The following is an 11,511-nucleotide window of genomic DNA, read 5'->3' as shown; positions in this document are numbered from 1 at the left end:
TGTTGCGTTTATTTCCCTGGCCAGAAACATGTGCTCCATCACTTTACAGTCCAGAGGAGACTCAATTTGCTAATAAAAAGATGCAGTTTCTTTTATAGGAGACACAAAGAGTTTCCACTCATTTTTTATTACTCACAAATTGAGACTTTGATGCAATAAAATCTCCCTTAGGCCTTATCATAGATCAAGAATGAATCTATTTTAATAGAAAACAAGTGACAGAGCAACCTGCGCAACGAGCGCCGCGAGAGGTCAGGGGGCTGCGTCCCGTCCCCTGGAAGGGAACCCGTTGCCCCTTCCCCAGGAAGGAGGACCCACGCGCTCTGGGGAAGGGGGCGGCGCCCTGCGCCTGTGTACCAGGAAGTGTTTTTACCCCCAGGGCCAAGCAGGCGCTGGTGTCCCAGGAGCTGAAGAAGGCTGCCAAGCGGACAGTGAGCATTAGCGAGTAAGAGAGCCTCGGATGCTGGCTCGGCCCCGTGTGCCCTGCAGTGCCCTCCTCTTGGGCCGCTGCCTCCACCTCTACCTTGCCCCACACCTGCTTGCGGCACATAGACTGCGGCCGCAGGACACGCGCAGACACGTGTGGTCATAGAAGCCAGCACGGGGCTTGTCATGTGTGCGCCCACCCTGACCCCTTATCACGGAGTCTGCACATCTTCACCCTGTGGGGCTCTGGGACAGGGAGGGGCTGGCCTGGTCCCTTGGCCTTTCTGAACTCCATTTGCTCTCCCAGGAACCCAGACACCTCAGGCAATGGGACCAGAGAGAAGGCTGAGATGACTCTCACTCTGCCTGCTGAGCCTGAGTGTCTGGAGGGTGAGGCTGGTGAGAAGTTGAAGAGGCCCTTCAGGTGAGGACTGGCCCAGAACTCTGAGCTGAGCCCCACCCCAGAGTCTTCCAGTGGGACCTTGAGCCTCCTCCTGGGTTGGGAGGGACCTTGGAGAGACACTGGAGTACATACAGCTCAGACCTCCTAGGACAGGTCTGACCTCCAGGGCCACCTCAGGGACCCCAACCCTGTCCTCACTCCTTTCTTTCCTCCCCAGGACAGGATCTCTGGGGGTGGGGTGTCAGGCTGGTGAAAGGGTGTCACCAGAAGGGAACCTGTGGGCAAGGCCGGGGGCTCAGCTGTTGAAGGCATGTGTGTGCATACACAGGGATAGGAGAGCACACGAGTGTGCAAGCCTGGGTGAGCATACTTGAATGTGTGTGAGAATCTGAGCATGTGTAGATAGATGTGAGCTCACACAGTGGGACCTGATTGGGATTTCAGTCCTCGGGCCCCTCCCCTCCGTTTCCTCATTTGTCTTGATTTGCCTGGCATTGAGGCTGCCCTTCCCTGCCCCATTCCCCAGGCCGAAAGCTCTCCTGCAGCTCTTCCTTGCAGGTCACTGGTGCCTAGGCCTCAGGGAAGTGAAGGAACCTTGGGGAAGGGCATGCGATCCTGGTCCCCAGAGCCCTTGAGTGTCCCTGTGAGCCAAGTCCTCTCCTGAGCATTTATGAGGTCTCAGCAGATCTAGGTCCTCACATCCCCCTGCCCTCAGCCTTATGCTATTCCAACCTGGAGACACCGTCACCATCACCCCACTCCATAGGCCCCGCTCAGTCTCCCAGGAACTTTGGTTGGGGAACTTGGGTGCTGAGGCAGTTCTTACCATCATGGTGAAAACTTTGGGAGACTTCATTGCCAACTCGCTGTCTGCCTCCATCTTCATCTGCTCTGGGTCATGCCACTCTCCGGATCTTCGAGGAGCCAAGTTCTCATTTTGGGTTCCAGAAGCTGTGAGCCCCAGGGTCCCTGGCAGAGTAGGCTCAAACAACTGCTGTCTGCACACCCACCGGCCAGCCCCTTAGCACATCTCTCTCTCGATTCTGCCCCAGGTCTGCCTCCGCCACCTCCCTGACGCTGTCCCGCTGTGTGGATGTGGTGAAGGGGCTTCTGCAGTAAGTGTGTGCGCGCACCAACGTGTGTGAAGGGATAGGGCATCTTGGAGCCTCGTGTGCAGCTGTTCAGACTTGGTCTGCGTGCGTACCTCAGTCTGCCCATCTGTGTTGCCCAGCAGTCCGTGCGAGTCTCTGCTGAGCCCCACAGGCCGAGCTGGGTGCATGGCCTCATTTTCAGCTCCTGCTCAGCTCTCCTCCAGGCTCTGTCCCTCACAATTTCCTCACAGGGGACCAAGAGTTCCAGCCTGAGGCTGCACAGGAGCTACCACTCAGTTGGGAAACAGGTTCAGAAATCTCAGGGACTCGTTCAGGGTCACAGAGCCAAGGAGTGACCAGACCAGGGCTGAAACCCCAGCCCCGAGGTTTCTCTGCATCCATCCACTCTGCCCCGTCTCTGCATTTCTCTGTGCCCCTGCCAGCTCCACACTGACCCCTGGGGTCCGAGGCCAGGTTGGGGACCATGCTCCCTACGCCTCCTGGCCACCTTCTGTTGCCTTCGATGTCTGCTTCCTGTTGTTGCTGCCTCAGAGGAACTTGCTGAATGCCCTCCTGACCCTCCTCTCCCCCCAGTTTCAAGAAGAGGAGAGGACACTCTATTGGGGGACCCTCCGTGCAGCAGTATCAGAGCATCCCTGTGTGCGTGGCTGCCCGACTTCCTACCTGGGCTCAGGATGTGCTGGTGAGGAGGAGCTGGGCCACATGCATCAGGTGCTGATACGGGGAGTGTGGGCCCCAGGAGTGGCCCCAGGAGGCCAGGGAAGCAGGGCCGGGCTCTTCAGGAGGAGCAGGAGTTTTCCGCCACAGCTTGTGGTGGGCGTCCCTCAGCCATTTATAATAGGGGCATGGACCGGAGAGGAAGAGACAGGAGGTTGGGAGACCAGGAGGCCAGCCAGGCAGTATGGGGTATCAGCCAGGGGAGGCTGCTGCAGGGGTCTAGGCAGAGATGATGAGACCCTACTGTGTGCACCAGCGCATGTGAGAGAGCCTGTGAGCGTGCACAAAGAGGCCTGTGTGGCAAGGATCAGGGGCACCAATCTCTCCTTTTTTCCTACAGGATGCCCACCTTTCTGAGGTCAATGCAGTTCGTTTTGGTCCCAATAGCAGCCTCCTGGCCACTGGAGGGGCTGACCGCCTCATTCACCTCTGGAATGTTGTGGGAGGTGAGGGTCCCTCCCCTGCAGGCCAACCCTCTGCTTTCTCTCCAGTCCCCACCCTCAGCTCGTTTCTTGGTGGGTAAAGGTCTCGGACCTCTTTATGTTTCCTCACGTGGACTATTCTTGTGGGCAGTGGCCAGATGATTCCTCGGCAAGAGTGCTGAGGTTGCTTTTCTGAAGAAGGGTAGAGTCTTCTAGCTCCTGGGGCCCAGGCCTGCAGGATGAGGAGGGCTGAGCTCACATGGTCCCTGTTAGGAGATGAGGGGTTCTCTAGGCCACTTCTTTTATTTTTTATTGATTTCAGAGAGGAAGGGGGAGGTAGGGAGAGAGAGAAACATCAATGAATAGAGAGAGTCATTGATTGGCTGCCTCCTGCATACCCCACATTGAGGACTGAGCCCACAACCTGGGCATGTGCCCAGGCCAGGAATCAAACTGTGACCTCCTGGTTCGTAGGTTGATGCTCAACCACTGAGACATGCCGGCTGGGTGCTAGGCCACTTCTGTTATCATTTGAACGCTCAGAACTCAATAGGAAACCAATGTTAGCTAGCTACTTTGGGCTGTGTGTGTGTGTGGATGGCGAGAGGAGAGGTGGAGTGGGTGGGTATTGGGAAGTTAGAGCCAGCTCCTGGAGGCTTCCTAGAGGAGTCCGATCTCTAGCTGGCCTGGCCCTTGGCTTGCTGTGTGACCTAGGGACAGCCCCTTTTTCTCTAGTCCTCTTTAGTGCTGTGAAATGACCAGCTATCCTTTGGGGCCCCCTGCTGGCAGGTTAGGAAGGTGCAGCCCAGGCCCCCAGAACAGACCCAACAATTCTGTCCCTAAATTGGGAAAGGCTGATTATCTCACTCTCCATCCCAGCTCCCCGTTTTCGTGAGGTGAGTGACCTCATTGCACTATATCTTCCCTGGTTCCCCCAGGTCGCCTGGAGGCCAACCAAACTCTTGAAGGAGCTGGTAGCAGCATCACCAGTGTGGACTTCGACCCCTCGGTGAGAGGCCTTTGTCGCAGTAGCATGAGATGTTTCCTTCCCCCCAGTCTCCACCCTAGGCAGCTGGGGGCTCTTAGAAATACATGGGTATCCTAGAACTGGGCCCTCAAATCCTCCTCTGCCTGCCCAGGGACCTGGGTTGTGAGAGAAGTCTCAAGGCGGCCCATCCCAGCTCTCTGGCCTGAGGGATGTTGCCTCTGGCCAGGCCCAGGTCTCTGACCTCTCCTACTCTCATCTCTCCAGGGCTCCCAGGTATTGGCAGCTACTTACAGTCGGGCTGCTCAGCTCTGGAAGGTGGGAGAGGCACAATCCAAGGTGAGGTCTGACTGGGGAGGCCGCCTGGGGGTCAGGTTCATGCCTTGGGCCTAGAGGGGGGTGTAATGGAGTCTTGACTATGCCCTTGATCCATATTTGGGATTGCGGGGGGCAGGAGACACTATCTGGACACACAGACAAGGTGACGGCTGCTAAATTCAAGCTAACGAGGCACCAGGCGGTGACTGGGAGCCGAGACCGGACAGTGAAGGAGTGGGACCTTGACCGTGCCTACTGTGAGGCCCAGTCCCCCAACCCCCCGCCCACATCCTCCTCACCCCCCAGGCTGGTCAATGAGGGACCTTGACCTTCTCTCTGGAAGTGTTTCCCAGATTCATAGGCATTTGGTGTGAAACCTCCCAAGGCCCCTCCCTCTCTATCCCCATTGGTGCTGTCAGTTTTTTGGTGACCTGGGGCTTTGGGCTGGGAAGCAGGGGACCTGGGTTCTAGTTTTGGGAGGCTTCTGGGCTTCAGCTTCTCCTATGTCTGCGGGTTGGCTCCTGACGACCCTTCTCTGAGGCTGGGACTCTGCTCCTTGTTCCCTAGGCTCGAGGACCATCAACGTCCTTTCCTACTGCAACGACGTGGTGTGCGGGGACCATGTCATCATTAGTGGCCACAATGACCAGAAGATCCGGTTCTGGGACAGCAGGTGACAGGCTGTGCATGGCGGAGGCGCAGGGGCAGGCTCCCATGTTCTCTTTCCTTTCTGTGGCCGTGGAGCCCTGGTGGGCACCTCGGGGAGGGGTGGAGAGGCTGTGCTGGGCGTGGCCCCGTGAAGGCTCAGCTGGTGGACCTCTGCCACCTCAGGGCTTCTCCTTCCAACCAGGGGACTCTGCCTGGGCCTTGACAGCCAAGATCTAGAAACCCCTTTCCCCACATAGTCGCCACTTTTTAATCAAAAGGAACACAAGTTTCAGTTGTATTTAAAACCTAAGAGCCCAACATTGGGCTCGAATGGTGGTAAAGGCCGGTGCCAGGCCTGCCTCCGGCTGCTCCTTGCTCGTCTGCAGGGATTGCCGTTGGACACCCTTGCTGTCTTTCACGCGTGTAAAGACAGACTTCCTTGCTTTTCCTCTGGCCTTTTAAAAAAATAAATTGATTTCAGAGAGGAAGGGAGAGGGAGAGAGAGAATCAGTGATGAGAGGGAATCATTGATGGGCTGCCTCCTGCACGCCCCACACTGGGGATCGATACCACAGCAGGGCATGTGCCCTGACTGGGAATTGAACCATGACCTCTTGGTTCATAGGTTGACATTCAACCGCTGAGCCATGCCAGCTGGGCCCCTCTGACCTTATTTCAGTGACCCAAGGGCTTCAGGGGCTGCTCAGGTTCCTGTCTGCAGTGGGAGATCAGTCACTGTGAGCCTTGGCCTCAGTGCTCTGAGACCTGGGTGCCCTGTCAGGGGGGGCTGCTGCTCTTCCCCATCTCTGTCCTTGCTCCTTAGGGGGCCCGGCTGCACACAGGTCATCCCTGTGCAGGGCCGCGTCACCTCCCTGAGCCTCAGCTATGATCAGCTGCATCTGCTCAGCTGTTCCCGTGACAACACACTCAAGGTCATCGACCTGCGTGTCAGCAATATCCGCCAGGTGTTCAGGTACCTGCCTCATGGCCTCTGGCCTGTGGCTTTGGCTGGGGTAGTTGGGCCTCTTAAAGGCTCCCCAGGGCCTGCTGAGGTCCCCGATCCCTTGACAGCCACCTCCACTCTGACCCAACTCTTGTCTGTCCTCAGAGCTGATGGCTTCAAGTGCGGTTCTGACTGGACCAAAGCCGTGTTCAGGTGCGTATGTGAGAGCACATGCCTACCCAAGTGTGCCCCGTCTGATTGTGTCTGTGTGTCAGTGTGTGTGTGTCCTCACCTCTGACCTCCTCCTCTCTCTTGCTGTGCCGTGGTCACTGCAGCCCAGACCGAAGCTTTGCACTGGTCGGTTCCTGGGACGGAGCCCTGTATATCTGGAATGTAGACACTGGGAAATTGGAGAGTAGCCTACGGGGACCCCACTGGTGAGCATGGCCTCCACCCACCTGCCCACCCTGGCCTTAGGACCACTGCCGCCCTGCCTCCGGTCCCACTGAGCCCAGTTCAGGTTCTGACACGCTTGGGCCCTGGAGTCCCCCGCCTTTGTGTCCATCTCTCCCATCTCCCAGAGCCCTTTACTGTTCACAAGATGCCTTTTCATATGCACTTGGGTCCATCTTCGCCGTAGTCCTGTGAGCCTTTTATAGGGAAGGAAATGGGCTCAGAGCAAGCCTCAAACTGCCCAGGCCCAGTACTGAGGGGCAGCGCCAGGCTGCAGGCCCACATGGCCCTCCCCTGAAGCCTGGCCCTCCCTCTCCTCAGCGCTGCCGTCAACGCCGTGGCCTGGTGCTACTCTGGGAACCACGTGGTGAGCGTGGACCAGGCCGGGAAGGTTGTGCTCTGGCACTAGTGCCATGACTTCCCTGCCTGGGCTGGATCTCTCATCTGAAGCCTGAAGCCAGAGAACAGCTTCCCCCTTCACTGAGCTCCAGGGCCAGGGGGCCAGGGAAGTGTGGGCAGGGTGGGGTGGTCTCAGGGCATTTAGTAGGGAAGACGGCCTGGCAGGACCTGGCCTGTTGGTTTAAAAACGAAGTGTGGGTTGGGGGTGATTACAGTACATTTTGTTTATTGCTGTCTCTTTACTTTCTCTGCCAAAAGTGGAAAAAAATTACATCTAAACTGGTGTCAGCTTGCCTCTTTGCAGCACTCAGGGAGCAGAGAGGCCTTTGGGCTGGTGGCTCAAGGAAATCCAGGCTTGGCCCCCTTTCCTCCTTGGGCACAGAACTGGGCAGAGCTGGCCTGAGAGGAGACAGCATGAGAAAGGCCAGAGGCAGCAAAGGGCAGTGATTCTTGGAGCCATGGGAACATCACCCTTGGTCCACGCTGGTCCTGAGGCCAACATCTTGGGCCCACTCAGAGTAGACTGAGGCCAAGGGGGAGCCGTGGAACTGTGGGAGTCCGAGGAGGGAGGAGGAGAGGCAGCCGGGAAGGGCCCTGGTGGAAAGGGTCCTAACGAATTGGAAAGTGATGGCAAGTACGTGGGACACAGGCCTGCCTACCTTTAGACCAGGCAAGTTCTTGCTCCAGAGGCAGAGCCCGAGTGGGTGGGGAATGGCCTGTGTGTCTGGGAGGGAAGCAGTGGACTGGGTTTGGGCCTGGGCCGCTTACATCGGCATCTGATTTAATCTTCACAACATGCCGCCGAAGTGCAGGGCAGACCCAACAGGGTAGAGCCTGGGGACCCCCTTTCCTTCATCCTCCTGGGGCACGGCGGAGGGGTCAGCAGGACGGCCGCTGTCCGGAGCGATGAGGGCTGACCTGTGGGGATCTGCCCAGCTGAGTCAGAGGCTCCAGTCTGAACCTACGCCTCCTTTATCATCTTACAGTTTCCCCTGGGGTCGTTGCCAGTCCCAGGGTTTTGGAAACCATTTCCAGAATGGACAGCAGAGAGCTAAGAGCCTGGACTCTAGCCGACTGTCTGGGTGGGAATCTCAGCTCCGCTATTGAGCAGCTGAATGGTTTTGAGCAAGTTATCGTCTTTGTGCCTTAGTTTCCTTCTCTGTAAAATGGGATGTAGTGTACACCTCAAGGATTGTTGTAAGGCCCCATTGTGCTAGTACTAGTATTTGTAGAGCTCCTGGCACATGCCAAAGACTGTGTGTTGGTTAAGTACCCAAATCTGCTGACTCCCAGATCACTCACTGCTCTTGGTTGCCCAGCTGTCCCCTGAACTCTAGGTGAGATACCCAGCTACCTCCTGGGCCTCATCCCTCCCCCTGCCCCCACATACACACATAAGCTCCTCTTCCCCTCACACAGCACATCCTCTGGCACCAAGGCCTGGGGCCACCGTGTCTCTTTCCAACCCTGCTGCCACTGCAGGCCACCTTCTGGATCTCCTGTTACCCCACCGGCCCCCTCCTTGCCATCGTGACGTTCTAAGGTGTCATGGTCACATGTCCAACCATTTGGAGTCCCCTGCTGCCTGCAGAGAAACTCGGCCTGAATTTCAAAGCCCTTGGATCCACCCTGCTGGCCTCGGCTGCATCTTCATGTCCTGGCTACTCTGAATGTGTCTTCCATGTGACTTTCTCTCTATTCAGACTGTTCTTCCCTCCAGTCCCCAGTTCACATTTGCCTCACTTGCCAGGCTGGCCAGGGGCCTGCCTCCGGTTTGTGCTCCAGTCTGTGTCTGCCTCCCTTCATCTTCAGCAGAGAACTCTTGGAAGAGACCAGGATGGAAAGTATTCCCTGGGGTCAGACCTGGCACAGAGAAAGCCCCAGGAAATGTTTAAGGGGCTAAATTCTGCTCAAGGACGGCAAGTCCAACAGTTAAAGACACTTGGAGTCCAGCGTTCTTAGAATCTAAAATTCCAGAGGCCCAGCCCTCATGTCCTGGCTCCAGGTGGCCACCAGGAGTCACCAGCTGCCTAGTGTCTGCTGAGGCCATGCTGTCTCCTGGGATTCATGGCCCGAAAGACCAGCGCTTCCAGGAGCCACCATTACCCAGTGCTCGTGTCAGGCCCTGTGCTCTGCACTTTTCCTGCGGTCTCTCTTCTTAAAAAAATTATTATTTTTTTAATCCTCACCCGAGGATATCTTTCCGTTGATTTGCGAGTGGAAGAGAGAGGGAAAGACAGAGAAAATATCCATGTGTGAGAAACACATTGATCGGTTGCCTCCTGCACGTGCCCCGACCAGGGCCTGGGCTGTGGGGAGGAGCCTGCAACCCAGGTACATGCCCTTGACCGGAATCGAACCCGGGACCCTTCAGTTCACAGGCTGACGCTCTATCCACTGAGCAACCGGCTAGGGCGTCCTTTGGTATTTTATTTGTTCCCAACCACCTTGTGATATCGGTGTTTCTTGTACAGATAAGAAAATCGAGGCTCAGAGAGGTTCAGTGATGTGAGATTACACAGCTGGATTGTGACTATTATACTTAAAAACACACACAAACCAACCAGAGAATTTGGGCTCCAGTTAGGCAGAGCTGCATGGCATCCCCCACCCGTGTCCCAGTGGTGTACCCCTGCCAGGGGGTGATTCCTCCCTGCATCTTCTTCTCCATTCTGGGCCCTGGGCCTGAGCTTGGAGGGCTAGTGTCTTTTTTTTAAGTGAGGGACATGCAGGGCCACAGGGAGTGAGGGAAACAGGAGGTTGTTATCAGCTATACCGTGTGGGGCAAGTTCCTCACAGGACTGCAGCGAAGGCTGCTTCGATAACCGAAAAGGTGCTCAGGAAATGATCTGACTCGACTCCTGGGACAGCAGCCCCTCCGCTCCCCTTAAGCCTCCTCTCTTTGGGCCAAACTGACAGCACACCCTTGGGGCACAGTGGCCTCACCTGAGGGAGCACACAACCTTCACTTCCGTGGACGGAATGCTTCCTGGAGGAGCCAGAGACGTTTGGGGACAAGGTGGGCCTGGACGAAGAGCGGCTGGCCACGGCCGGGTGGGGCAAATGCTCCAAGGGGGTGCGGCTGGGAAGGCTGCACCTGGTCTCTGCAGCCCCTGTACGTGGAGGTGGGGGCAGAGCCCTGGTGCTGAACGCTGACCCAGGCTCTCAGTAGTCGGAACCCAGGTTTTCAGTACTGAGCACTGTGCAGGGAGTACTCAGACGTTCAGGCTGCTTCCCAGGGAGGGGGCAGGGACTTGCACAGGATAAGAACTCAGGCCTGTCCCTCCTTTCTGGAAACTGGACTCAGGTTCTGCAGAGGGGCTGGCCTGGTCTCCTGGGAGACCCCGGGCAAAGCAGTGTCTTCCAGGGCATGGAGCGTCCGATCTGAGTCCTCCTGCCCCATGACTCTGGGCCTCACCACAGGTGACCCTCACCCAACAGCTCCTCCCTGGGCTGTTCTGCTGGTGCAAGTACTGCATCCTCTGCCTACCCTGCCCACTCTCAGACCTCATGAGCCTGAGACTCAAGAGGGAGGAACCCTAGTTTGGGGCTCCAACTGCCCCTTGGTCATCTTCCTGTCTTGGGAGACGCTTGGCTCCGGTCTCCCATTACTGAGTCTCCTCCTGGGTAATGGGGGAGACATTTGTGTCACCAGAACATGGCCTGGAGCAGTCAGTTTGCTGACAGGACAAACAACAGTTGGAGAGATGTTCTCTGGAGGAATCCTGGCGGCCCCAGGCACGGACCTACCTGAGACTAAGAACAACTCAGTGCAAGGCTATTTCCTTTCTCTGGATGCACATCCACTAGTTACAATTTTATCAGCTTATCTGTCCGTCATCTTATTGATCCTCCTGGAGCTGAGGGCGTTTGTATTACCTTTTCATTCTCGCTGTAGGGTGAGGAAAGCAAGCCCAAGTCCACAGCTCGTCGGGCGGCTCAGGGACTTGAATACAGGCCGTTCGGCTCATCGTCCTCGCCCCTCACAGGGGTGCGTGGGTGACAAGAACGAAAAGGACGCTCAGGAGTTCGGCGCGCAGTGTGGCAGGGATGTAAGTTCCCTTCTGTTTCAGGATCAGATTCCAGGAGAACATTCCGCAGAAGTACATTTGTTCTTTGGCCAGTGGGACCAGGAGAATGGTCCAGGAACAAGACGCTCTTTGGCAGTCACGGGGTTCTTGGCAGGTCAAGCAGTAACAGAGCAAACACAGGGAGAGTCTAGGAAGAAACATCCCGGTTGTGTCAAGTTGCGAGACTTCGAGACAAATGATAATTCTCCCCCTGAGCTAACATTTCTGTAACGTGGTTGTATTTTTGTCACGAAAAACAACTTCATAAAGAGCAACATAAATAGAGAGTCCGAGCAGACAGATTTTGTCAGGAGGCCACTTTGAGAGGGCTAGGCCGTTAGTGGTCCCACAGGCAAAGCTGCAGCTGGGCTCCTGGGGCAGCCAGTGAACAGTGGAGCCTGGGATGCGATCCCGACCTGGAAACTGAGGGTTTGCTTTGTCTCAGGGGACAGTGCAGGGGCTTGGATTTTCCAATTGCTGGCCATCCGGGAAGTCTCTGTGTGCGAGTCTGTTCTCAGATACTGCAACCTTTCTGTGCGACATTCTCACTCTGCGTCAAGAAAGAAAACTTATCTAGAACACTGGGAGTTGGATACGTCCTTGGAAATCACCCGT

The 11,511-nt window shown here is 56.5% G+C and overlaps 1 protein-coding gene across 1 annotated transcript in view; it reads left to right on the top strand.

Moving 5' to 3' along the window:
* The window catches only part of ATG16L2 (autophagy related 16 like 2), a 13,347-nt gene extending 4,309 nt beyond the window's left edge, over positions 1-9,038 (top strand). Inside the window, exons 4-18 of the mRNA XM_015557476.1 lie at positions 145-152; positions 223-251; positions 380-445; positions 734-850; positions 1,882-1,944; positions 2,515-2,623; positions 2,999-3,104; positions 4,019-4,089; positions 4,333-4,404; positions 4,520-4,640; positions 4,951-5,056; positions 5,855-6,004; positions 6,140-6,187; positions 6,310-6,411; positions 6,749-9,038. Of these exons, the coding sequence (XP_015412962.1) occupies positions 145-152; positions 223-251; positions 380-445; positions 734-850; positions 1,882-1,944; positions 2,515-2,623; positions 2,999-3,104; positions 4,019-4,089; positions 4,333-4,404; positions 4,520-4,640; positions 4,951-5,056; positions 5,855-6,004; positions 6,140-6,187; positions 6,310-6,411; positions 6,749-6,836 (1,256 nt within the window). The 3' untranslated portion in view covers positions 6,837-9,038. The remainder of the gene's footprint in view (positions 1-144; positions 153-222; positions 252-379; positions 446-733; positions 851-1,881; positions 1,945-2,514; positions 2,624-2,998; positions 3,105-4,018; positions 4,090-4,332; positions 4,405-4,519; positions 4,641-4,950; positions 5,057-5,854; positions 6,005-6,139; positions 6,188-6,309; positions 6,412-6,748) is intronic.
* Positions 9,039-11,511: the final 2,473 nt, after the last annotated feature.

Source organism: Myotis davidii, unplaced genomic scaffold, assembly GCF_000327345.1.
Source record: "Myotis davidii unplaced genomic scaffold, ASM32734v1 scaffold169, whole genome shotgun sequence".
In the NCBI taxonomy this organism is placed as follows: Eukaryota; Metazoa; Chordata; class Mammalia; order Chiroptera; family Vespertilionidae; genus Myotis; species Myotis davidii.
The sequence above is the reverse complement of the archived record's forward strand: the minus strand, read 5'-3'. Positions and strand labels throughout refer to the sequence as shown.